Source organism: Camelus ferus, chromosome 1 (assembly GCF_009834535.1).
Source record: "Camelus ferus isolate YT-003-E chromosome 1, BCGSAC_Cfer_1.0, whole genome shotgun sequence".
In the NCBI taxonomy this organism is placed as follows: Eukaryota; Metazoa; Chordata; class Mammalia; order Artiodactyla; family Camelidae; genus Camelus; species Camelus ferus.
In genome coordinates, this window is record NC_045696.1 from 116,452,497 (window position 1) to 116,479,528 (window position 27,032).

Consider the following 27,032-nt stretch of genomic DNA (forward strand, 5'->3'; position numbering starts at 1 on the left):
CATGAATAGCAAAAGAAACTTTATGTTCCCTGATATCTCTGAGATTTCTTACCATTTCCAGCTGAATTAAAAAATCACTTGTAATTACCAGTACAGAAATCAAATCAGTAACTTAAAAAATCACAACAAACAAAAGTCCAGGACCAAATGGCTTCACAGGCAAATTCTACCAAACATTTAGAGAAAAGTTAGCACCTATCCTTCTGAAACTATTCCAAAAAAGGAAGGAACACTTCCAAACTCATTCTATGATGCCACCATCAGCCTGATACCAAAATGAGACAAAAAAATCACAAAAAAAGAAAATTACAGGCCAATATCACTGATGAACATAGATGGAAAAATCCTCAGCAAAATATTAGCAAACTGTATCCAACAATACATGAAAAGGATCATATACTATGATCAAATGGGAGTTATCCCAGGGATGCAAGGATTTTTCAATATCTGCAAATCAATCAGTGTGATACACCACATTAATAAAATGAAAAATAAAAACCATATGATCATCTCAATAGGTCCATAAAAAAGTTTTCGATAAAATTCAACATCCATTTATGATAAAACCTCTCCAGAAAGTGGGCAAAGACAGAACATACCTCAACATAATAAAGGCCATATATGACAAACCCACAGCTAACATCATACTCAGTGTTGACAAGGTGAAAGCATTTCCTCTAAGATCAGGAACAAGACAGGAAATCCCACTCTCGCCACTTTTATTCAACATAGTTTTGGAAGTCCTAGCAACAGCAATCAGAGAAGAAAAAGAAATTTAAAAAATCCAAACGGGAAAAACATGAAGTAAAACCTGTCATTGTTTACAGATGACATGATACTATACATAGAAAATCCTAAAGACATTACCAGAAAACTATTAGAGCTCATTAATGAATTTGGTAAAGTTTCAGGATACAAATTAATACATGGAAACCAGTTGCATTTCTATACACTAACAACAAAATATCAGAACAAGAAGTTAAGGAAACAATTCCATTTACTAGTGCATCAAAAAAAAAAACAAAAAACCTAGAAATAAACCTACCTAAGGAGACAAAGGACCTGTATGCCAAAAACTATAATAAGACACTGATGAAAAAATTGAAAGATGACACAAAATAGATGGAAAGATATATTGTGTTCTTGGATTGGAAGAATCAATATAATTAAAATGGCCATACTACCCAAGGCAATATATAGATTCAATGCAATCCCCATCAAATTATGAATTACATTCTTCACAGAACTGGAACAAAAAATGTTAAAATTTGTATGGAAACACAAAAGACCCTGAATAGCCAAAACAGTTTTGAGAAAGAAGAATGGAACTGGAAGAATCACACTCCCTGGCTTCAGACTATACTACAAAGCTACAGTAATCAAAACAGTATGGTACCAGCACAAAAATAGACACATAGATCAATGGAACAGGATAGAAAGTCCAGAAATAAATCTACACACTTATAGTCAATTAATCTATGACAAAGGAGGCAAGAATATACAATGGAAAAAAGTCTTCTCAATATGTGGTGCTGGGAAAACTCGACAGCTACCTGTAAAAGAATGAAATTAGAACATTCTCTAATTCCATATACAAAAATAAACTCACAATGGATAAAGACCTAAATGTAAGACCAGATACTATAAAAATCCTAGAGGAAAACATAGGCAGAACACTCTTCAACATAAATTGCAGCAATATCTTTTTGAACCAGCTCCCAGAGTAATGTAAATAAAAGCAAAAATAAATAAATGAGACTTAATTAAACTTAAAAGGTTTTGCACAGCCAAGGATACCATTAACAAAATGATAAGACAACCTACAGAATGGGAGAAAATATTTGCAAATGATGTGACCAACAAGGGACTAATTTCCAAAATATACAAACAGCTCACACAGCCTAATATCAAAACAAACAAAACAAATAAACAAAGAACAAACAACCCAATAAAAAAATGAGCAGAAGACCTAAATAGACATCTCCCCACAGATGACATCCAGATGGCCAACAGGCAGGCACATGAAAAGATGCTTAACATCACTAATTATTAGAGAAATGCAAATCAAAACTACAATGAAGTATCACCTCACACCAGTCAGAATGGCTATCATTAAAAAGTCTACAAGTAATAAATGCTGGAGAGGGTGTGGAGAAAAAGGAACCCTCCTACACTACTGGTGGGAATGTAAATTGGTGCAGCCACTATGAAGGTCAGTATGGAGCTTCCTTAAAAAACTAAAAATAGACTTACCATATGATCCAGCAAGCCCACTACTGGGTATCTATCCAGAAGGAACTCTAATTTGAACAGACACATGCACCCCAATGTTCATAGCAGCACTATTTACAATAACCAAGACATGGAAACAACTTAAATGTCCATTTACAGATGAATGGATACAAAATATGTGGTACACATATACAATGGAATACTACTCAGCCATAAAAAAGAAAAATAATGCTATTTGCAGCAACATGGATGGACCTGGAGATTGTCATTCTACGTGAAATAAGTCAGAAAGAAAAAGAAAAATGCCATATATTGCTTATATGTGGAATCTAAAAAAAGACACAAATGAACTTATTTACAAAACAGAAACAGACTTGCAGACATAGAAAACAAACTTACCAGGGGGTAAAGGAGGTGGGAAAGGATAAATTGGGAGTTTGAGATTTGCAGATACTAACTGCCATATATAAAACAGATAACATGGTTATACTGTATAGAACAGGGAACTATATTCAATATCTTGTAGTAACCTATAATGAAAAAGAATATGAAAACAAATATATGTACTTATATGTATGACTGAAACATTATGCTGTACATGCAAAATTGACACATCGTAAACTGACTATACTTCAATAAAAAAGAATGCAAAAAAAATTTGTACTTCTCCTCCCTTTTTCCCGACCTGCTTCAGCCCAAGTTAGAATACAGCCCCTTTCCTTCTTTACACCAGGTTCTCCTTCTATCACATAGCTATGTAAGTAGAATTTACCCAAGATTTGGCATTAAGGCTGGGCTGCTCATCCCTGGCCAGTTTCTCATCTTGGGCTTCCTGGCCTCTCACATTGTTACTGGATCTTGCTCTTCTCACACCTTTTCTCAATCTATCTATCATTCCCCTTCTTCCTTCCTTAGTCTATCCCAACAATAGTTTATATTTTCTCCCATTTTTTTAGCAAAGCAATTAACCTCTCTGTCTGACCATGTCTGTGGGCTTCCTCTTTGATACTCAGAGATATCATCAAGATACTCGCATAATCCTTGATGGCTCTCCCTCTAAGAGGAATTCTGCACTTGATATTTAACGTAATAAAGAAGTTCATCTGCCCATCTATATCCATCTGTCCATATTGTCATCCAGCCACCCCTCCTTTTAGCTAATCTGTCCACCCACGTGCTGCCACCTACACATTCATCCATCCACCCAACTCTCACTCAACCTCTCTGCTTTTTTCTGTCCTCACCCATTCCGCCCCATCCCCCTCCAGAGACCTCGAACACTCTTTACAGGAAGTTTCTTTCTTTCAGTTTTTAAAGAGAAACTTATGCTTTGCAGAAATAACTATCAGCTGCCTTGAAATGATAAGGGGAAATAGTTAAGAGGTACATTGCTGGGAATGAAGAGTTATTATCTTTGCTTGGGCAAAGGAAGGACAGATAAGACTCAAGTTAGAATCAAGTGAACAAAGCCAAGTGAGATTTGGGCCATTTATGGAAGGAGCTTGGCCAGGGGTGACGTTTGCAAGTGCCAAAAGTTAAGAGCCTTGGTGGAAATGTAAACCCCAGGCAAATGCACCCACACGCACTCAGAAATATCTAACACTTTATCTAGAACTTTAGCTTGACTTCAGCCTACTCTCACTGTACTAATGATCACAGGACAGCCGATAATTAACCTGTGAACGATGATAAGATTATTTCTGAAAGTTGAATTCCTCAGCATGTCACAGAGGTCCTGTAATTGGATGGATCACTGAGAATGCACTGTAAAAAAAAAAAGCATTTGAATATATGCAGCATCTAATGTTTATATTCTACATGAGGATTGCTTTCAATTTGCTATTTGTGCTTACTATTTTTCTTAATTGTGTTAAGTAGTTGAAAGTAACTTTGTAGCACCAGAATCATAGACCAAATTTGAAATACATTCCATTCTTCAAAACTCTCCCCCTCTACTCTGACAATGACCAATTATTGCTTATTTTTCCCTTAGGCAGGAAAAGTTCTTCCGATTGGGTACAGAGTTGCAAGCTGCTTGACTGAAAAACTTCCCAGGGTGAGTGTTTTCAATATGCATCTGTGTGAACATAAGAGAAATGATTTTCAACATTTCTTGTGAAAGCTGTGTAAATTTAATGTGATCAATTTGGATTTTTTTTTTTAAACTGTACTTTGAGGCCCTCTATTGAGTTTGTCCAAGAAAGTGAAAATTCCAGGCTTACAATCTCCAGCTCTACTAAAATTAGTGGAGATTCCATTTATTTTTGATAGGAAAGTTATTTATGGTATGCTTCCTAACCTGGATACTGACTGTTTTCTGAATACAACTTCTAAAATATGTTGTTTATTTTCACTACAAAAGAAAATTTAGGATGTTTCATTATTTGGGACTGTGGTTCCCCATGTACTTACTACACTCATGTAAAGAAAGGTGTTCACTGACTGGTATAGATCATTCTTGCTAATATCGAAACAACTGTACTTGATAATCCTATTTTTTTGTCTCACTGTTTGTAGCCAGTGACCCCACCTGAGGCAAAAAAATTTTTCAACTTCAGATATCCACCTGCTGGAGCCGAAAGAGTATTTTACAGGCAGAGCAAATGATCCTCAAATCGCACCTTGTTTGACACACGGCATAAGATCTAAAATTTCAATACCGGTAACTTCCTTTCTATTATTCCCTGTACCTTAATAACTTACTAAGGTGAAAATGCAAAACGAGGTGTTAGTGAAATCATCGGTCCCAATCTCTTTCCCACTCTTAGTCCTGGGCAGTGAAAAAAAACCCCAAGCAATGGCAGCCAAGAGAGTGTAGAAAAATCAATGGTTTGAGCCACAAACTATACATTCTCCCTTCAGATAATAAAAGCTGAGTTGCACTTCATTTTCTCACAGTAGCGAGAGATGCTGTCAAGGTTTGTTACAGGACAGTGCGGACAAAGGCTGGGCGATGCTACCTAGAGGCACTGAGCATGCTTATACATGCACTGAATGCGTGCAGGGTCTCGGTGTTCAATCAGTGACTGAATGGACAGTCCAGGGTCAGAAGACCTGATTTCATCTCTGGAGGGCACTTGTGGGAATCATGGGATTCTTGTGCTTGTCATTCCCACTTTTCTGGAAGATTTGAGTTGAGTAACCAGCGAGCTGGCCTCATAAACCTTTTAGCCCCAGTGCAAAGCCACGTTTCAACATGTTTAAGCTGCATAGTCCCACTTCTGACAGCTCATTTGAAGGTAAGCAAAGGCAATGCTAAGGAAATGTTTTCCCACAATCCTGTCCTCTTCTCCCCGGGTATTGATTGGAGTTTCAGTTTTCAGATTTTTACCTTTTTGTTGTTGTTGTTGTGGCATCTTTGCTTTGTATGATTTCTTTAGGCAAAGGTATTGATAAACCCACAGCCAATTACAACATTTCAACAGAAAATTAAAGATAAAAAGGAATCAGTATATTTTAGCAGTCGACGAGCACCGCTGGGAAAATCTCACGATCAGACGCCGGGATTACCCAAAGGCCTGGATACACTCAATACGACGTTTGGGACAGCAGTCGTCAGAGGTAGTGAAAAAGTAAGGGGTGGGGTGGTGGTGATGAAAGAAGTTTTCTTAGAAAATAGGATTATATATCCTATTGGGATGGTGTTCAGTGCAGGTGTAAATTATGATTCAAGAATGAAAGATGGGGTCGGAGCAAGAAAGTTACTCTCAGACCCAGAAGCCTTAGGGTTTACGTGTGTCAAGGCAGTGAAATGTCAGGGTTTGGAGAGGTGACTCATGGGGCAGAGTAGAGGTGGTATAAAGGCAGGAAAAAGACCCAGGGAAGTGGACACTGGGGCCAACTGTGAGGGCTGTTACCCGCTACCACCCCCCATCTATTTGTGTGATTTATTACACACCAATGCCTCTGATGTGTTCATAAGTCTTAACCCTTTTTTTTTTTTTAATGGAGGTACTGGGGATTGAACCCAGGACCTCGTGTATGCTAAGCAGGTGCTCTACCACTGAGCTGTTACCCTCCCCCATAACTGTTAACTCTTCGTGAACCTGCTGTTTCATACAACAGACCACGAAACAGATAAGTTTGGTAAATTCTGCATACTGTACTCATTCATGCAGATCCGTGATGTCTACCTGCATATTAACCAAACAGGCAGATCCCCCTTTCATTTTGAGAGGGAGCAGAGCACATCTTTCAATAAAGGACTTAGAATAGAACTGGTCACAGGTCATTATTTCTTCTGAACGCAGCTCTTGCCACGTTGTTGGGTGCTCTCCTTGACACCTTTTTTTCACGTTTACCCAGTTCTCCTAGCCTCTTCAGGTACCTCATCCTTCCCTCCAGATTAAAAGAAAAAAAATTCCATTTTTCTTTTTCATTCTGCAGAGGAATTCACTTCTCTCTTTGTCTTTCTGCATCCATTAAGGCTCTGTTCCAGGAACTATATCATTTATTTTTTTTTTTCCACCAAAAGGCCCATTAGATTATTTTCCTTAACATAGTGACATACATTCTGGAGATAAATGATGCCTTTCTCTTGGGATGAAAAATCTGCAGTACGACTTTATTGTATTAGATCTAAAGTTAACATTTGTTAAACTTTGGAACAGGAAAAATGTATTTTAGAATGGGTAAAATATCTGTTTTTCTTTTAAGTGGGATTAAGAATTGTATTTAAGCAGACGTGGCATTACAGTATTTCACTGATTATATCATAATGGCTATCTGGGATTAGTTCATTTAATATGGAAAGTACTGTCTAGATGTGCCTCATTTAAATATGCAATAGAAGGAATGTTCCAAAATGTTATGTGTATATGTGTATCAACAGGTGTAATGGTTCATGTATCATAAAGAAGCACTGATTTACAGATTATTCTGAGTCACAAAACCTTTTGGTATTCTTAAATGTTTGTTTACAGACCCCAATTCTTGGGAGAAAGTCAATAGAAAGAAAACATCTTAATATATGTCGTTAGGTTGAAAGAGAAGACTTGAAATTGTAAATGGAATTATATTTAAAAATCATTACATAAAACAATAAAAATAAAATAATTCACTGGATATAAAATCCCCAGGACCACAGTCCTGGGAGAGCAACTGTTCCACCTGCTCCAGGTTTGGGACTAGTAGGAAGAAGAATTTCTTCCTGATTTCAGTGATTACTCTGGCACTTTCAGTTACTTTGAAGATGGATATTCACATCAAAGCAGATTAAGGGTGTGTGCTCCAGTCTACAGCTGGTAAAATTTGCATGAAGTTTTCCCAACAGGTCATCCGGGTTTCTGAAACTGATTTGTGATTCAAATTTGCCTAGAGCATCTTGGGAAGTCTGTAGCAAACTAAAATAAAAATTGTCCAGAGATTCCAAATTGGGCTTGGAATATGGCTCAGGACAACTAAAGTGGTTAACTGATACAGAGTTCTGACATTCTTCAGAATTCTAGAGAGTGAGCCTGTTCGAGTGTGGGTCCCTAAGACAGCAAACATCTGGGCTATTCCTGTCTTTCTTGATAAATCTTTGTGCTGGCTTTGTGCCCATGTAGCTTATGCAATCAGCATACCTAGTTTGTCATTTGCTCTAGTTGATTTAAATGTTATAAACAGATAATCTGTTATAACAGATACATGTTACTATATATAAAACAGATAAGCTACAAGGACCTACCATATATAGCACAGGGAACTATATTCAATATCTTGGGGTAACCTACAATGAAAAAGAATATGAAAAGGAATATCTGTCTGTATACATATAAGTGAAACATTATGCTGTATACCAGAAATGGACACATTGTAACTGCCTATACTTCAATTAAAAAAAGTTTTAAAAGAATTTGAAAAAAAAGTATGTATATGTATAAATGAATTGCTTTGCTGTACACCTGAAACTAACATTGTAAATTAACTGTACTTCAATAAAAAATAAAATTTTTTAAAAAGAGAAAAAAATACGAGGAAAAATACCTTAAAAGTGATTTCATTAATTCTTCCTTCAGGATTATCCGCTAAAGATGTGGTGAATCCACCAAAATCCTATAAAGAAGTATTTGAAGAAGGACAGGAAGGACACGACCTGTATATTGTTTCTCACAATGATTATTATGTAGGTAAGTGTCCTCGTGTGTGAAACAGGCCTGAGCACATGAGACTCTCAGGAATGTGAAGACAAACAGAGGAGATAATGGGCTTAAAGTTAAAAGCCTGACATATATAGGTGATCAATAAAAATAACATATTATTTATAGGTTATTAGTCCCGATAGCTGGGAACACATACACCTATGCATTTTGTGCATTAAATGCAGAAAAATATGTATCACCAAAATGATAAAACAGCTAAGAAAGATTAAATGTTAGTCTAATCTTGTTTTAGTGGCTTTAGGCTTAAAAAATACCACTCTTATTCAAATGTCAGGATTATTCGAAGTGCTTTATAGGAGGAATGTTAGATAGTGATCAAGTGCAGAAATTTTTGAATCCAATCAGATTCAAGTCCTAGCTTGTCCCTTTATTATCTTTTAGACTTTGAATTTTTTACTTATCACAATCCATTTTAATTTATTTAGTAGGAATAATAATACTGTGAGGATTAAGTGAGTGCCTGAAAAATGCTTGGCATAATGCCTGGCACATAGCAAGGGCTCAGTAACTATTAGCTGTTATTACTATTATTACATGACCTTGACTTGAAGTAGCCTATTGCTGGAATTATTCTGTAGCATAACTAAAAGGCAATGGATGTCTAAGTGCTGTAGCCTACAATTTAATTGCTGACGTCTTGATGCCAGGTAAAATCCTTTCATCATTTATATTTATCTTTCTCCTACATCATGTTTCCATTCACTTTCCAAATATTAACACAAGGAATTCTTGTCCCACCAGTCCTCCCCCGTCACGTGGGAGCAGGCCTCTGTCGTCTGTGCCCAAATGCTTGCAGTCTCCTGCGCTGTTACAATTTCATTCTTTGTCTCACTCTCATTTTCATTGTCAATGAGAACATAACGTGCTTCATGCAAGATAAGGTTAGTTCTGTTGCTTAAGTCAGAAGTCTCCCCTCCTCCCCTTTTATTTTTCACAGGAGAAGCAAAGAACCGAAAGTATAACCCATCAAGTTTTCATAGGTTTAACTTGTATGGGGTCCCAACACCACATTTTAATGATGGACGAAACATGGCAAAAACGTTATATTGGCTTCAGGAACTACAAATGTAAGTTTAAGTATATTGTGTCTTGGAACAAGTGTTAGATATATGGCATATGGACTTAAAGAAAAGTTTATTTATTAAATTTATTTTTTGAAGAGGTAACGCACTGACGTGGTTCAAACATAAAATAACAGAAAAAGATGCACAGTGATATGTCTTCCGAACTATCTAGTTCCCCCAAAGATAACTATGATACTGTTTTGTGTGTGTGTGTTTGAGTGTACATTGTGTATGTGTGATTCTAAAGTTACTTTATGCCTTTTCAGCAGGTCTGAAGACACACATGACTTTTTTTTACCTGAGGTATAGTCAGTTGACAATGTGTCAATCTTTGGTGGACAGCATAATGTTTCAGTCATGCATACACATACATATATTCCTTTTCATATTCTTTTTCATTATAGGTTACTACAAGATAGAGATTAGAGTTCCCTGTACTATATACAGTAGAAACTTGTTTATCTATTTATAGATAGTAGTATCTGCAAATCTCGAACTCCCAATTTATCCCTTTCCACCCCTCTTTCCCCCTGGTAACCACAAGTTTGTTTTCTACATACACGAACGTTTTTAATCTATGGGATCAACTCTGTTATGTTTCTTAAAGATGGTGGGCTTTCAAATCTCTACAAACATGTCCCACGTAACTGACCTGTCATCTGTCGTTCAGCTCTGTTTAATAGAGATTTGAGCGCCTGAGTATCTGACTTAACTCTGCAAACTGTGACCTCTTTATGCCTGCATTCTATATATGACCACTTTCTTAAGAAATTAAAATAAAATTTCTTAGTTTTCCACTTCTTGTCTTATATTTTATATCTAAGTCAACAAATATTGGGAGATTACTCACAAAATCCGTATTTCCTACTATGCTTAAAAAAATCAGAAGACTGAAAATACTGAACAGTGGCCCTGAAAGATTTATCCATATTCTAATTCCCAGAACCTATGAATGTTATCTTATGTGGGAAAAGGGTCTTTGCAAATGCAACTAAGTTAAAGATTCTGAGCTGAAGAGACCACTCTGGGTTATGTGGGTGGGCCCTGAGTCCAGTGACAGGTGTCCTTATAAGGAAAAGGCAGAGGGAGACTGGAGACAGAAGAGAGACATACGGGAGAGAAGACGCTATGAAGACAGAGGAGACTGTGATGATGTGGCATCAAGCCAAGGAAGTCCAAAGGATGCCCACAGCCTCCAGATGCTGGAAGAAGCAATGAACAGATTCTCCCCCCGAGCCTCTGGGGGGAGTGCAGCCTGATCTCAGACTCGGTCTCCAGTACTGTGAGAGAACTCACCTTTCTCTTGCGTCAAGCCACATGTTTGTGGTAATTTGTTCTAGCAACCACAGGAAATGAATATACCGGGCCTGCATTTCTATACATCAGTGGTGGGAGTGGATTACTTTTGCCCTTTGCTCTCTTTAAAGGATATACCGGCCCTCCAAGTTTCCACAGGCCCCTGTGTGCACACAGACTTTGCGTTCCCTCGGGCACCTGGCCTGCTTTGCTCATTTGCCTGTGTGGTCGCTGCGGTCACACCTCCCGGTTACTGAGGCAAAGTGCTAAGTACTTTATATATTATCGATTTCATCCTACCAACAACTCGACGGGGTAGGTGTACTATACTTTTTATCCCTTCTATTTTACAGATGAAGAAACTGAGGTAAGAGAAGTTAAATCATCTGCCCAAGATCATGCAGCTAAGAAGTACTGGAGGAGGAATGCAACCTGGCAGTGTGTTTCCAGAGGCTGCCCCTAACCAGTACATCAGCTTTATAGGCATTTGACCCTGTGATCACAGGCCTCAAATATTGATTTCCAGTCTCCTTCTACTCCTTTATTATATGAGTTTCTAATACTTGAATTATTCAAAACAATAATGGTAAAACACAAACACAGGTGAAATTCTTAAAATATTATAGTAAACCCACATGAAAAGTAAACCCAGACACAACATTATAAAATGACTATAACTCAATAAAAAAATGTTTATATATTAAAAAGTAAAAGTAAACCCAGTTTTCTTTAGGGTAACAGAAGAGCTCATAAAACAAATATTCATTAATTTATCATGATTAGAGTGGTTAAACCATATGTAAAGGAAAACATGAAGAAACAATTAAAATATTTGACTGTAGATATTTATAATTCAATAAAATGTTGAAATTGATATTTAAAGGGAGATAACAAATATGGTTTACCCATTTCTGAAAGCTTAGAAATATAAACCTGCTATCAATTTATAAAAGATACGAAATAAACACAATGACAATGTAGTCCTTAAGAAAGTCCTAAGAGCAGAGCCTTTGGTCATGAACAAGGACATATTTATCAATGACTTGGGGTAGTCATAGAAAAACACACTGAATTTATAAAAGCAGGCAGTATGTAAGATACATTTCCCTCCAATTTGTCTCTACCCCCAAGGAAACATCATTGATGGAACAATGTTTTATTTGATCATACTTTCTGTATTTCAAAACTTAGTTGGAAAATTGCTGCTGAAACAATAGAGATTATTCTCCTGGTTTGCTGGATTTTAAAAAGAACTTACTATTTCATTCTTCAATGTGATTTCTATTATAAACTTGGAGCTAAGCGTGTTTATTTACCTCTCAATTTGACATGCACCATTTTATTTCATTTACTCTTAACTTTGAAGGGATGTATTTCTTCCATAAAACTATCTCTATCTATATTCTGTTTGTGACTTTTGGTCTGAAGAATCATTTAGAATCTTGAAACGGTAGGCGGTGTATATGTGTGTGTGTGTGTGTGTGTGTGTGTGTGTGTGTGTGTGTGTGTGTGAATGAAAAAATTCACTGGCATGCAAAAGACTTTACTCTGAGTTGGCTGGGGAATGCTGCGAGGTGTGTACTGATGTTACAGTTATTGATATTCTGACATACATGGCTGTTCACAAATACTTCCTGATTCTCCCAGAAACATAATCCAAGCCCTTTTAGGCTGAAAAGTGTAGCCTCCATGATTTGGGATCCTTACACTTACATTTGTTCAAATTACAGCCTTTAAACTGCCATTGATTTATTCTGACTTTACCCATATTGTTCATTTTCCCCTTTCTGAACTAAGGGGAAGTAAACGAAGAAGTAAGAGATGAATTACTTATTTCATCTTTTGTTTCTCCACAGAGTGTCACTCTTCTCCAGAAATTTATTCAGCTCCATATTCTACAGTACAAGAAATAGTTTTAAAAGCAAATGGAGTTTAAGAATTTAATGTTCATTGTTTTTAGTCTGAGCAAAACAATAGAGAATTTATTAATTTTAATGTTATTAAATAGTGGTGGTATAATTCCACAGTTCTCAAAAGAAATTACACTCATTTAATCACAGTGATAGAAGTAATGAAATTATATTACAGAAAATTGGCAAAATAAAATCACCCATAATCCTGTCACCTTCATTCAACCATTATTATCTTTTTAATCTATTTCTTTCTAGTGTGGCTTCCTGTGTAGATTTCTGCATAGCTTTAATCAGAGTGCAACCTCATTTTATATCCTGCTTTTCCACTTGACATAAAATAATTTTATATTGCTGTGTTATTCTTAATAACCAACATTTAAAATGCAAAAAGTGTATTCCTGTTAATGTGATGTAATTTAATCATCCTCCGTGATTGAACATTTAGATTCTTTGCTTTTTTTTCCATTATAGTCAATGAGGCTACAAGCATTTTTATGAATATAACTTCTCCACACTTTTAATTATGTGGATTATCTCCTTATGATTGGTTTCCAGATGTACATAAGAGAGGATGAAGATTTTTATCCTCACTGAATCATATTACCAAATTATTTCCAAAGGGATTATAGCAATTGCACTAGCAATCTACAAGTGTTTTACCAAACTTTTTGCCAATCTTAGTCTCTCTCCCTCTCTTTACTTACATACTATGTTAAAAGTGGCACTTTATTTTACATTTAAAAGTGTTCTTTTATTTCAAGTTTCTCTTATTACTGAGAAGTATTATAATTTCTCCATATATTTGTTTACTAGATGTGAGTTATTTGTTCATATCCTTTGGTTATTTATTTGATGCTTACTTTTCTTCTAGCAATTTTAGGAGTTACACTTAGAAGAATGATATTAACACTTCGGTTTTATTTCCCCAAAAATATTTTTGTCTGCTTGTCTTATTCTTTAATCATAATTTTACACTCTATTATAAACTTATCTTAACACTAAACACATAAAGCTTTCTTTTTAGCATATAGCTTCTTTTGAAACTGGAATTACTATTACTATTTTTTGGGGGGATAATTATGTTCATTTATTTATTCTTGTTACTATTATTTTTTAAAGGGGATACTGGGGATTGAACCCAGGACCTTGTGCACACTGAGCACTGCACTCTACCCCTGAGCTACACCCTCCCCCCAAAACTGGAATTATTTTTTGATGGCCCAAATGATACAGTGGTAGTCCTCACATATGTGTATTAGGTAGCCAAGAATACTTTAGGTAATACAGATACCTGACAATTTTCTCATCTTACAGGAAAAGAGGAGCTAAGATCATATCCAAGAAAGTTGATGATTTCAAAGAAAAGTTTCAACATAAGCTTGGAAGAGTTTTAGATCCGTAAGTCGACAATTAACTTAGAATTGATACTTTTTTTGGCTCAAATTTAAAAAGTACTCTTGTGGAATTTTGGTTTGTGTTCTATTAGATTCTACCTTCTCAATAAGAATCATCCTTTTGTGTCACTCAGGGAACTCGATTAACTTCTACAGAGCTTGGGGTTCCAGGAAAGTGCTGAGTCCTCTCAGATGGAGAGGGCATTTGGAGAAGAGGGAGGAAGAATTTTGTGGAAAGCTTTATTTCTGGGCTATCAGAAATTTAACCTATTGTGCTACATTCCTCTCTCTCTCTCTCTCTCTCCTCTCTCTCTCTCTCTCTCTCTCTCTATATATATATATATATATACACTCGCATAATTCTGCTTTGAGTATGTTCTGTTTTTTCGTTTTCAGTCTGGGCTACTGAAAGCCAGTAAAACCATTCAGCTATTGCTAATACAAATGGAAGATTAGACAAAAGCTCTGTTGGAGAACTTCTGTTTGATCTTCATAGTTTGGTTATAGGAGAAAACTTAGCCTATTAAAAACATGTGGCAAACATATTTTAAATTCCAGGGATGCCATGTGGTGGGTATTTTCACTAAGGGATTTGTTTTCTTTGATAGCATTGCAGAAACAATGAACGTTCCCCCAGACCACACATTTGGGGCTTGTCTCCATCCGGACGAGTATGGTAAGTGTACAAACTTCCTTCTTAAAAAACAAATGACGACAGCAAAATCCCCCCAGAGTTCACCATCTCCTCCTCTCAAAGTTTCCAGTTTTAAAGGCTTAAAATATTACGTTAATTGTAATGAGAACAATTTGTAGCACAAGAAGGAAACAAAATGTTCACATTACATTTGAGATAGGTACAGTTTAAAGCCCTTGTAATGAATTCCTTATGCGTAGTTAAGGCTCAGAATTTATTTAGAAAATAAATATAGTGGGTATTAAACAAGCCAAAGTGAAGTGAGGCAGCTTTTTAATGAATTCAAATATCGTACCAGGCCCTTGTGACTCAAAATGTGGTTGCAGACTGGCCATGTTGGCATCTCCTGCAAGTTCTTGGAAGTGCAGAATCTCAGGCTCCACCCCAGATCTACTGAATCTGAAACTGCGTTTTAACAACATTCCCGGATGAACTGGACGGATGTTCAAAGTCGAGAAAGCACTGTACTCTATGATCACGTAATTATAAATCACTCTTCCCACCCATCATTCCATCAATTAATCAATCTACAAATCGGCAAAAGAAACTTCCCAGGATTTTGTCTTTAGTGCTAAGCTACACAGCAGCCCTTCAAAGGGAAAACTATGCCAAAGCTTATCAGGATTGGATTGCATATTAGTGGTTGTCAAAATACTGTCTGCAGTCTACCTGTGTTAAAATCATCCAGGGAATTTATTAAATACGCAGGTTCCTGGGACTCGTGTCCAGATATTCTGATTCAGTAGGCTCTCATGTACACTAGTTTAAGGACCACTATTGAAAATGTGTCAGCTAAAGTCCACTCCCTGACAAATTAAAGGTTTATCGAGCTTATGCTACTCAGTGTTTTAGAGCACCGTGAATCACCACATTAGGAGATCGTATTTTGGTTCTGTTTTTAGACAAACTGTTGTATGTTTAATGGATGCCCGCCCATCTGAGAGGCTCTTCATACACCTAGGGGTAGGTAAAGGATGATTTAGGAAACCCATCAGTTAGCCTGAAAAACAAGTAGGTAGTCACGGTCAGCTGCCTAGTTGAGGGCAGGTTTAGGCTGGTGGGGGACCCATCTTGCTGTCTGTTGGATTCCTGGGGTCTAGCACACAGGACATTGTTTTCACTGGTATTTATAGCATGAATTGCTGAATCCAACACATAGTTTATCATGTTGACAATTAGACAACATTGACAAATTTCCTAAGAGTTGAGCTATTTTATCTTTATAAATTGAATGATAAGATAGTGTTATAAAATGAAAAGGAAGGACACTGACATTAATAGTTTAAAAAATATGATCAGTATCAGCCTTGGTACTGTACAGTGTAACTGTGAAAGGGGCCTGGAAGTCCTCTCTAGGTCTTTTCTGGAGCCCATGGATGGACACAGATGAACTCTAGTTGCCTTCTGTGATAACTATTGGGGTTAACTAACAGCATATATTCCGTGGAAAGATTCAGGGTTGGCCTGCTTCACAAGACATATTGGTTTCTTTACTGGACCTAGATTACTCCATTACCCTTACTTAGGGAAATAAGGCAGCTGCACAAAGAACACCTCATCCCGGGGCCCTGGGGTTGTTGGTTATGTTGAGATTCCTCTAGGAAGAGTGTAAGGGCTGTGCCAGCTCCCAGAATGCACCAGGGCAGAGGCGGCCTGACAGGGAATCCAGGACAGGTGGGCAGTGGTGCATCATGGGAACTGGCTGCAGGTAGAGTGGCTTTTCTGATGTCCCTGCTGTGGTAGTGAAGTCATGGGTCTGTCTCTTAGGGCCAGAGCTTGTACTCCTGATTTTACTCTGTAGAGCTGGCTTTTGAGTAACTGTCAGTGATTTGACATGAGCTTCACAAATATTCTTTTCAGGGGTGAGGCCAGAAGAATGTGTCAGCGTATGTCTGTCTCACCCACTGGGCAGTTATATGTGTGGTGGGAAAACCAGCGGGGAGTTGGAGATATAACCATTCAAATGGTTATTTTTGTATGTTAATGGAGAGGGAAGATCTCTCAAGATAAAAAACTCAACCAAGAGCCATTCTGTGGTGGAGGCAGGGCCTCCCTTATACAGAGCAGCCCCTAAAGGGTTTATGCAGGGAAGGGACGTGGAGGAGAAAAGGAAATCACACTTAGGTTTCAAAAATCACCCCTACTGGACCAAAATTTTATATAGATAGTATTTTTCTAATGGAAATAAAATAGCACGCAGATTAAAAAAAAAACAAAAACTCACCCCTCACCGTTTTGACCTCCTCTCGCAGAACCCGCTTTAGGATGGTCTGATGGTAGATGACCTCATCTCACATGATCTTGTTCTGAGGCACTTTCCCCGTTCCTGGAAGCACCACTGGCTGTGGACTTTTCACCCAGCCTCAGGGTCTACCCTTAGAAAGGAGACTTTTATCAGGATGAGCAGGATTAGCTCCTGATTTTATAATAAACTTAGAGGTGCTACGAGGACTTATTAAAGAGACCCTTCATAGAAAACAAACCTATGGTTGCCAGGGGGGAAGAGGAGTGGGCGGAGGGATAAATTGGGAGTTGGGGATTTGCAGATACACACTAGTATATATAAAACAGATAACCAACAAGGTCCTACTGTAGAGCACAGGGAACTATATTCAATATCTTGTAATAGCCTATAATGAAAAAAATATGAAAAGGAATATATATACATATATATAAAATATATAACTGAATCACCGTGCTGTACACCAGAAATTAACACAACATTGTAAACCAACTATACACCAATTAAAAAAAAAACAAAGAGAGAACCTTGACAGAGCCTAATGTAGGACCTTGTACAGAGTAGGTGTAAATATTAGTTATCTTGAATTACAACCAACGTTGCAATGTAAATTAATCTATCTGAAACATCACAGCCAACTGCCAGCATGACCCTGCTCCAGGAAAGCAGGAAGGGAGGGGTATAGCCCAGGGCAAAAAGAACAGAGGCAGAAGGTTTCTTCTGGTGACATCTACCAGGCTACCACATCTGAAGCAACCTAGTCAACTCTGGTCTGTCACCATTAACATCCCAGGAATGGGGTTTATAAGCAGTGTGTATGTGTGTGTGTGTGTGTGTGTGGTGTGTGTGTGTGTGTGTATGTGTACGTGTACGTACTTTCTGTGTGTCCTAATTTAGGGAAGTTCCTTTAAGTCATGAAAGAAAAGTGAAAGCGAGGGCCAGGCCTGGGGGCTGTAGCACGGGGACTGGAGAGGTCGTTGTAGGGGGTTGCGTGTCAGGACTCAGCTGATGTAGTGGATGGAGGCAGGTCTCCTGGGCTGGTGATGGGACAGGGGAAGGAGGAGGAGAAATGGGGACTGGAATATGCAGACTGCAAGCAGACTAGAAATGTTAGCGAGGGACAGGGAATTTGTGTCCAGTTTTTTACAAGGTTCCCCAAAGGTTTAGTCAACCCTGAGGCACACAGAGTGGCTCTCACATGGAATCAGCCCCAGTTTTCAGACCCTCAGCCTTGTAGACAAATTTCAGCTAAAAGGCAGACAGGCAAGGGCTTCGCTGTCTCAGGAAAGGACTTGACAGCTGAGCAGGCTGATGATTCCCCCATAAAATTCATTTTTTCATTGAGCACAGAGGTAACATAAAGCAGAAAAATTCATGTTTATCAATCAATTTGTATATATATATTTGTATACAAAAGGATTTTCTGTCATGCCATGTATAGTATTGGAGTTAGGATTTTTTTTTCATTCACAGAAGTTGCTAGATCTCTCTCTCTCTCTCTCAGGATGGGAATAGTGACAGACTTTAAATTCAGATAAAAGACTGTTCCTCACCCCCCCTCAATAGGAGCCGGTGATCTCATCCACAGAAGACTTCCCGGTGAGTATCTCCGAGGCAAGGACAGACAGCGAGCCCTGGTCGCGGCAGTGAGACATCACTTGAAGAAGGTTAACTACCAAAACTTTGACACTTTGCTGGCAGCCTTCAGGCACTACGACAAGGTGAGTAGCAAAGCGGAGGTGTTTGGTCTGTGCGTGGGCTTACAGGCTGGTGTGGATCAGGAGTCAGCCGATTACGGGACAAATCCAGTCCACCACCTGTTTTTGTCAAGAGTTGCACATGCCCATTTGTTCTAAGTATTGCCTGTAGCATGTGTCCTATCCACACGCAGAGCAGTGAGAATGAATGGCCTGTAGCACCTATGCTGCTTAGGTGTTGGCCCTTGATGGAAACATCTGCTGACCCCTGAGTAGATCAGTGTTGTCAAACTGGTTCTTTCACCACCATCAGTATCACCTGGGAACATACTAGAAATGCACCTTCTAAGGCCCACCCCAGACCTACTGAATTAGGGGCTCGGGTTGGGGGTCTCACAATTGTGGATTTTTTTTTTTTTAATTTATTTTTAAACAACAAGTTTCTACTGTACAGCACAGAGAACTATATTCAATATCTTGTACTAACCTATACTGAAAAAGAATATGAAAAGGAATATATGTATGTATATGGATGACTGAAACATGATGCTGCACACCAGAAATTGACACAATATTGTAAACTGACTATACTTCAATAAAAAATTTAAAAGGAAAAAAAAAGAAACACATTTTTAAAATTTTCATACAATTTTAAAGGTTATTTTTCATTTACAGTTATTCCAAAATATTGGCTATATTCCTCTCTGCTGTACGACACCTCCCTGAGCCTGTCTTACACCCAGTAGATTGTACCTCCCACTCCCTCACCGCTCTACTGCCCCTCCCCTCTCCCCACTAGTTTGTTCTTTGTATCTGTGAGTCTAGCAATTGTGTTTTAACAAGCCCTTCAGTGATTCTGACGCACGTTCAAGTCTGAGAACCACTGCTGTAGACCAGTGACTGTCGTGTGCTGGGAGCCTGGGGGATGGATGACCTACACCTAACTCTGAGTCTGTACACAGAGTGCCGTCAGTCTGATCTAAGTCAAGCCTACAATGCTCTCCCCGGGGGAGCAGGTGTATACTTCAGTTTTGAGAGAGCATGATCGTTCAGTTTTAAAGCCACTCTAAATTTTATTCTTTGAGCAAGTTAGATCAACCTTGGGCTGCATCATTTTAGGCCATCCAAGGGTTCCTTTTACCCAGCGGCACAGCCTTAGCTTACACCAACGAATGCTACAATACAAACTGCTGGTGAAACGCGGCATGTTTTTTATTAGTACACCCATGCAGCTTTTGTTTACTTTTGTCATCCTCTTTCTAAGGAAACCCAGTCCTTCTAAAGGAAATAACTGTGCTTCATCTAAGTATCTAGGTTGTCTTTACCTCATGAAAAGCATGAATTTTGCACAGATTGTGCACATGTTTTGACTTGGCTGCCAGGAAGCTTAGAGCCAATTTGGAGAAACACATCTAGTTTGTGAACATGATCTTATAGCATGTTTTGTGCGCTCTTTTTATTTCAGGTTTCATCTTATTTTATTCCAACTTTGTTTTCTCTTTACCCTGATTTCCTCACTTTTTTTTTTTGCGTCTACTTGTACTTATTTTTCTAAGTGGCCTTAAAACCACTTTAGAATGAGTCTGATATAAACAAATAAAAGCTTGTAAATAAACTGGTGAGGATGTAGTCCATCATAATCTTGATATGAGAAGAAAAAAAAAAAGAGCAGGATAATTTTAGTTTATCTCCAAAGGAAAATATAATATTCTTAACCCATTCTAATGTTAAGTACAGTTTTAGAAAAGTTACACTTCACATTTTTTATCTTATAAAAAAAAATCTTGATCACTCATTGGCTAACTCATTTTAAGCCCATTCATTTTACTTGGTTTTAGATTAGGGCCTGTGTGCCTGTGTTGTAATGATGAACAAAAAGTGGGTTAAATATCCCATTTAAGTTGGGACTAATTATGTAGGGACAAACGCCAATCAGTCATCGATGACATTTCTCACAAAGCTGTGTTTAAAGAAAATGTAAGTATTTGACTGTTTCTCTGGTTTTTAATAGAGACTGATTGCTATTTACAGGTAATTTTAAAGTTACTCTTCAGAATTGAAATACATAAGCTAAAACATACATTTTAAACTTTGCTCAGATCCAAGTAGCTACAAAGATGACATCAGGGAAACTGACACAGAGAACCCAGCACGATGCATGGAGCTCTGCTTTTTAAAAATTCTTCATTTTAAATGTAATTAAAGGCAAGACGATCATCTTAATAGCTGTTGATTATCTTAGTGAACCACCAGGCACGTTCCTTACGATAAAATTAAATTAAGCAGGGAGGAAATTACAGAGAATTATTTAATGCTGATAAATCTCTTAAACAGTTAACTTTTAATATGCACAATGTAGTGCTCAGTGTCTTTGAGGAGGTTTTTCTCTGAGAGGGTAATAAGACGTGGGCCTTCCTAGTACAGCTGTAGGAGGGTTTTTGATGATTTGAATCTTACATTGTTGAATGCCCAGATTTAATTTAATTGAAAAGCAAAACAAAGCAGAACAAATAAACTGTGGTTTCCTAAATGAATCTTCTTGGCTTAGAGGATTAATTCTGTTATTTGCTGAACACTCATAATACATTGAACATTATTCCAGACAATGTGTCGGCTTTCCACGTAGGGGACTTAAAATCTAGAGGGGAGGAAAAACAAAAAAGACTCATCATGTCCAAGAATGGTCACAGCAGAGTCTCAACTTTTTAAAATAGGTATATATAATTCCAGCTCCTTTTATTCTAATTATCCAGGAAGTAGCTGAGAGGCGATGGTTCCTTTTTGGGGACAGCTGCGATCAAAGACAGAACTGGCTGACAATGACACGTGAGCCAGGGGCTTGGTGAGGAAGGCAGGCAGTTTTTGAGAAGGCTCTTCCAAAGCTCAGTAATACCAGATGGCGCTGGACGGTTGGGAGCAGGAGAGCTGCACTGAATACTCTGACTAACAGCTCACTGTAGGGGAACCTCTGTGCTACCGGGCGCTGTCAGACTGAAAACGGTCCGGAAAGCAAAACACATGACTCGGATTCATTTCACAGGCCATATACTCTTGTGACTGATTGGACTGGAAGAGCAATTCCATCACCTGAAAGTGTGTCAACACTGGGATGCACCACCAGCAGTTCTGAGAGGGGACAAAGGTTCCACGGAGTCCGAGTGCCAGGAGCATGTGATGCCTTGTGTGTGAAGTGTCCTCCCTGACCATGAGGAAGATGAGTCAGCTTGTGGCAGGAGTCACAAGTTTGGCATGTGGTGGTAGCCCGTGCCTCAGAAAAGTGGACCACTTCACGCTGCGCCCGGTCAGACGGTGGGTGTATTGCCGTGTCCGGTGCCGCCGTGGATCCAGGCAGTGATGGTGGCCATCAGTGGTTCAGGCTCAGCCTGAAGCTTGACTCTCGTCATCAGCACCAGAGGGTGAGCCCTTATCCTGGGCATCTGTGAATCACCTGGATGGTTCAATTAGCAGCCATGATTTGTTTCCCTAGCTTTCAGTCTCAAAAAGAGGTGTCTTGAATATTCCAGTTTCTAGTTTTCCAAGTGGCAACCAAATGGGCAGGCCATTGGCCACAGTCCAAAAGTCAGTAAAAATGTAACAGATTCATCCAGGAAAGTATTGGCCAAAGCTGTGAGAATAACCTTGAGTTCTGCCCACGGAGTAGAGTGACTATGCCCATGTTTGGTCCTTCACAGCCCTCACTGAGGTTGGAAGCCACAGCAGATCAGTGAGCACCACTGGGTTTCAGGTCAATGAACCGGGCCCAGAGGCTCTGCGTGGTGAAATCTTTATTCGTAGAGACTTGTAGCTCAAAGAGGGGCCCCCAGGTTACTAGCATTCTCCACGTGCGGCTTCTCTTAGGCATAAGTGTCTGAACACTCCCAATACAGGTACAGAGAGCATTAGTACCAATTAGACATCCAGCAGTGGAAGCCACAGAAGTAATACATTGTTAGCGTTCCTTCCCCACTTTGAACCGACCCTGCCCAGACCCCCGTAACTGAATCCTGGCATCTCTTCTCCCTACAGACTGAGCAGGATGATGACTTTGGTACCCATATCCAACAAAGCTGAAGCAGTTTGGGTCTCCACCCCCTGAAGCTCCACAGCATTCTTGGACAGATACTTGTGGCCTTTGATCCCCTTGGGGACAGGGAGACAGTGTCCCATATCAGTTATCATCCTCCTTAGAACAGCTGAGGGTGGGGCTGGGGGAGGGAAAAATCAAGGGTGCGGAGGCCGGGAGTGGTAAATGCTTCTCACTCATTAAAAAATAATTTTTAAAAATCCATCGCATTTCCTCCCCCACCTTTTAGTTTTTGAAAAGTGATAAATGAGCCAGTTACCAGAGAAGAAGTAGTTCTTACTTCAGAAAAATAAACACAAAACATAAGTTGCTGGTTCCTAAGAAGAAAAATACATCTTAATAATCGTGTGGTGAGAGCTGCTGACGCACACACTGCAGATCAAATGTTTGGAGTTAAGATGTTAGTGACATGTAACTTTACTGCCATTAAAAGATTTCAAAATGTGCACACGTAACGAAAAATGGGCAAAACAGTGATGGCTGGTATTTCCTTAAGTCATTAAGAAACATTTACTTTGGGTTTTGAGCAGTATGGGGGTGGCACTGCAGCTCACTGAAATAAGTCACTCATGCTTTCGATCCACACAAGGCCCATGGGCAGCAGAGTCATCACTGCCACCACGTATTTCAGTTTTGAGGACCCTTGATTCAGCAGCCACATCCCACACGGCTTCTGACTGAGGTGCAGGGAGGCTGCATTTTTGGTGGAGTTGGGCTTGCGAGCAGAGACGTTCATCAACGAGTCAGTCTACCTGAATCCAGGGCATGTGCAGCTCCCTGTCAAGATAACATATTTCAAATTCTCGTTCTGTTTCAACAGAAGGGTTAGGGACGTTCCCCAGGCCTATGGGTCTGACTGCAGGAACCTACCCAGAGCTCACCAGCTCAGTTTTTCACTCTCCAGGAGATGACCTTCAACAGCACTGTGAAGCCAGGCCTGGGCGCAGGAGCTGACTCCTAGATGATAAGTCTTTAATGCCTTCCCTTGGGAGTTTATCTGTCTCGGGGAAGTCTCTCTGGGAGGCCGAAGCTCTCTTCTAGCAGCAGGGACCCACTCAGACCTTTCACTGTCATCACCGATGGATTTCAGGCTGGCCTGACAGACTGCGGCAGGGCCGAGTGGTGAGACGTCCAGCTCCAGCCATTCTTCCTTAACAAGCATCACGCCTTCCACCCCCTCAAAGCCCGAGTGAATCTGCCAGGTTCTGCCCAGAGCCTTCCTAAATTTCCCTCCTGTTGTCTGAAAGGGGTGGAAACTTCCCTTCCTTCTCTTACTACCAGGATGAATCTTAGTGAACGAATCCTCTTGCCTACAGGAGTGTTCACAGCCAGAGGCAGCTGTCCTTGAATTCACCTGTCTTTGGCCTGCAACCACTTGCCCAGTTTCTCCTCTTCACCAGGCAAGGGAGTAGGGGACATTTACTGCCCAGTTGGAACACCAGAAGTGTTAAAAACTTTGGAGAGAGCTGTCAAAAGTACACAATGTTGGTCAAATGAAATGTCAAGCGTGAATTATGGTGATGCCCGTTCTACTGCAGTGTAAACATGCATGATTTAAAGAAAAAAGCATTAAAGGGAGGGTATAGCTCACTGGTAGAGCATGTGCTTAGCATGCACGAGGTCCTGGGTTCAATCCCCAGTACCTCCATGAGAAACACTTTAAAATGAACAAAGATTATGAGCCACACTTCCCTCCAACCAGGGTTGAAATGGCTGTGCACATTTCAGATGGACACAATAAGGACCAATATTTGACTCAAGCCTCAATATTTGATTTTATATATTATGTGAAAAATAAGATGGATACTTTGAATTTATGTGATAGAGCTCTTCCTTTTTTCTTAAAGGAAATAACAGATGTTGCACACTCTGCTCTTGAAGGCAGTGCTCACTTTTTTTTTTTTTTGCTTTGTGTCCAACAGAAAGGAGATGGGGCGATAGATAAAGCTGAGCTTCGGGAAGCTTGTGACCAGGCCTGCTTGCACTTGGATGAGAAGCTCCTGGACCAGCTATTTGAGTACTGTGATGTGGATAATGATGGGCTGATTAATTACCTAGAATTTGCAAATTTTCTCACCTGGAAAGATAAAACCCGCCTTAAAGAGTATGAAGAGAGGGTCATTATTAAAGGTATTTAATTTTTTGAAGGTCTGCTAAATTCTTAAGTGGACTTTCATATTTTTTAGGAGTTCAACTCTTGTCAAATTTATTATTATATATTTTAAAATATGCACATATATATGCATTTATTTTCTTTTATTACGCATAGACTATCATGCATAAGGAAAGAATTTTGTAACATTTATTCTTTCCAAGGAGGGGAAACTGGGTTGCTGAGGGACAAGGTGGCAGCAAGAATCACTTTTTAATCTGTTTTTGTAGCAGCAAGATTCAGTTTTTAATCTATGTTTTTGTATCTTTTGAGTGTGGAACTGTGTATTACTCATTCAAAAGAAAAAAATTAAAAGCAAAACAATTTACCTGAAACCAAAAATATGAAAGAGTTCCTCAGAAAGCTGTTTGAAAGCCATTTTCTCAGAGAAATTAGCTCCCCTCCCCCAGGAAAAGTCAATTTGTAAAATAGAATTTGACGTAAGAAAACTCGATCTTTTAAATTTTTCTAAGAAAAGGAAAAACATCACCTTTACCTTTATTCAAGTATTTTCATGTTATACATTATCTTCCTGAATCACTAACTATATACATAGATACACATATCTACCTACATGTGTGGGTATGGAAATATTTTAAAATAGCTAAAATCATAGTGAATGTACCCTTTTTATTTGGCTTTTAAAAATTTAGCTCTCAAATTTCTATGGAACGAAGAGATACTTTCATGGCTTCTGTAAACTTCATTTTCATTTCCCTCATGCTGATGTATTATGAATTACTAAACTATTTCCTCACTCTTTAAAATTTAAGTTATTTCCAGGTATTTTAAAAGTCATACAGGTGACACTATAATCATTATCATCTCTCAGAAAGCTTTCTGTTTCTAATTATATCTCATCTCTTACGAATGTTATTGTCCCAGAAGTAACTCTCTCTCTCTCTGTTCCTTTTGCTTTTTTAAATGATTGTACCAATTGGCAATTTTAGCAGTCAAGGCTGTGAGAAGGTTTTTCTCCAATCTTGCCACCACTGTTATTTCAAACATTCTTGTAATTTAGCTGTTATATAATGATACCTCGTTTGCTTTAATTTTCAAATCTTGATTATTAGAGAGGATTAACTTTTAAAAGGTTGTTTACATTTTTATTTGCTCTTGGAATAACTCTCTTCTGAAAAAGTGAAGATCCTGCTGTGTTCACTTTTATTCCTGCAAAGCTGGTATCACATTTTGGGCTTTCTGGATGATGCAGCCCTTACCAGGTTCTGGGACAGCCTTTCTTTTCTGTCCACTAGGAAAGCAGTAGGAGTTTCTCATCCCAATGAAGCTTTTTATAGAAAACAGCTCGATCCTCATCCTCTCAGAAAAAAGGAGAGGATGACAGAGGATTTTCCTTGTTGGCACAGCTCATGAGGTAGTGGGGAAAGCAGAAGCCTGCTTTCAAACCAGATGGTTCTTCAAACTGTTCCCAGTTTTGGGGTCCTGCCTTCATCAGCCATTTTCAATGGAGTTCCTGAGGTTTTCATCATCTTCTAAGATAGTGAGTGGCCAGTGGATCAGTCAGAAAGGGTGCAGGGGCATTCTGCCAGGAATTTTCTTATATGGAATTCCATCTTACTGTTGTTGACATCTGGAGCAAAGGGGGTGAGTCCTTTAAGACAACGGCTTTCGAACAGTTTTCTGAGAAACTGTCTTTCATACTTTGTCCAGAGTTCTGCCCTTTTTTGGGGGTGGGGGGAGGTGCAGGGAGGGGATCAGAGGATCTGGAACACTGGGCCTGAGCACTTTCACCACGACGACTGGCAGGAGCTGAGGGAGGCTTGCTGACGTCAGACGGCATGTCTTTGCTGGTTGACCACCCCAGTCTGATACTGGGGCACCATCTGCCTTTGTGACCAGAGCTTGGCCTTCCCCAGCACCTTGAGTTCCTCTAGTGCTGGAAAGACCACAGCGCCCTCTAGTGCTTGCTGTGTGCTTACCAGCTCTGTGAAAAAGATGCCAGGAATTAATTCACTCCTAAACTTGAGAACTGACTCAGCAAAACAAATCTGCAAAAGTGGACAGAATCTTACAATCTTAGTTCCACCTCAGGGTTTCCTTTTATACACTGATTTGAAGGGCGTCATTTACACGATGGATTCCTGCGCTCACAGCGAGTTC

General features: G+C 39.0%; 1 protein-coding gene across 1 annotated transcript in view; it reads left to right on the plus strand.

Annotated features, from left to right (window-relative positions):
• Positions 1–27,032, plus strand: part of EFHB (EF-hand domain family member B) — a 45,075-nt gene that overhangs the window by 12,456 nt on the left and 5,587 nt on the right. Inside the window, 10 exon segments of the mRNA XM_032488724.1 lie at positions 4,226–4,292; positions 4,754–4,824; positions 4,826–4,894; positions 5,613–5,793; positions 8,232–8,342; positions 9,313–9,442; positions 13,963–14,046; positions 14,651–14,718; positions 18,545–18,699; positions 24,682–24,889. Of these exon segments, the coding sequence (XP_032344615.1) occupies positions 4,226–4,292; positions 4,754–4,824; positions 4,826–4,894; positions 5,613–5,793; positions 8,232–8,342; positions 9,313–9,442; positions 13,963–14,046; positions 14,651–14,718; positions 18,545–18,699; positions 24,682–24,889 (1,144 nt within the window).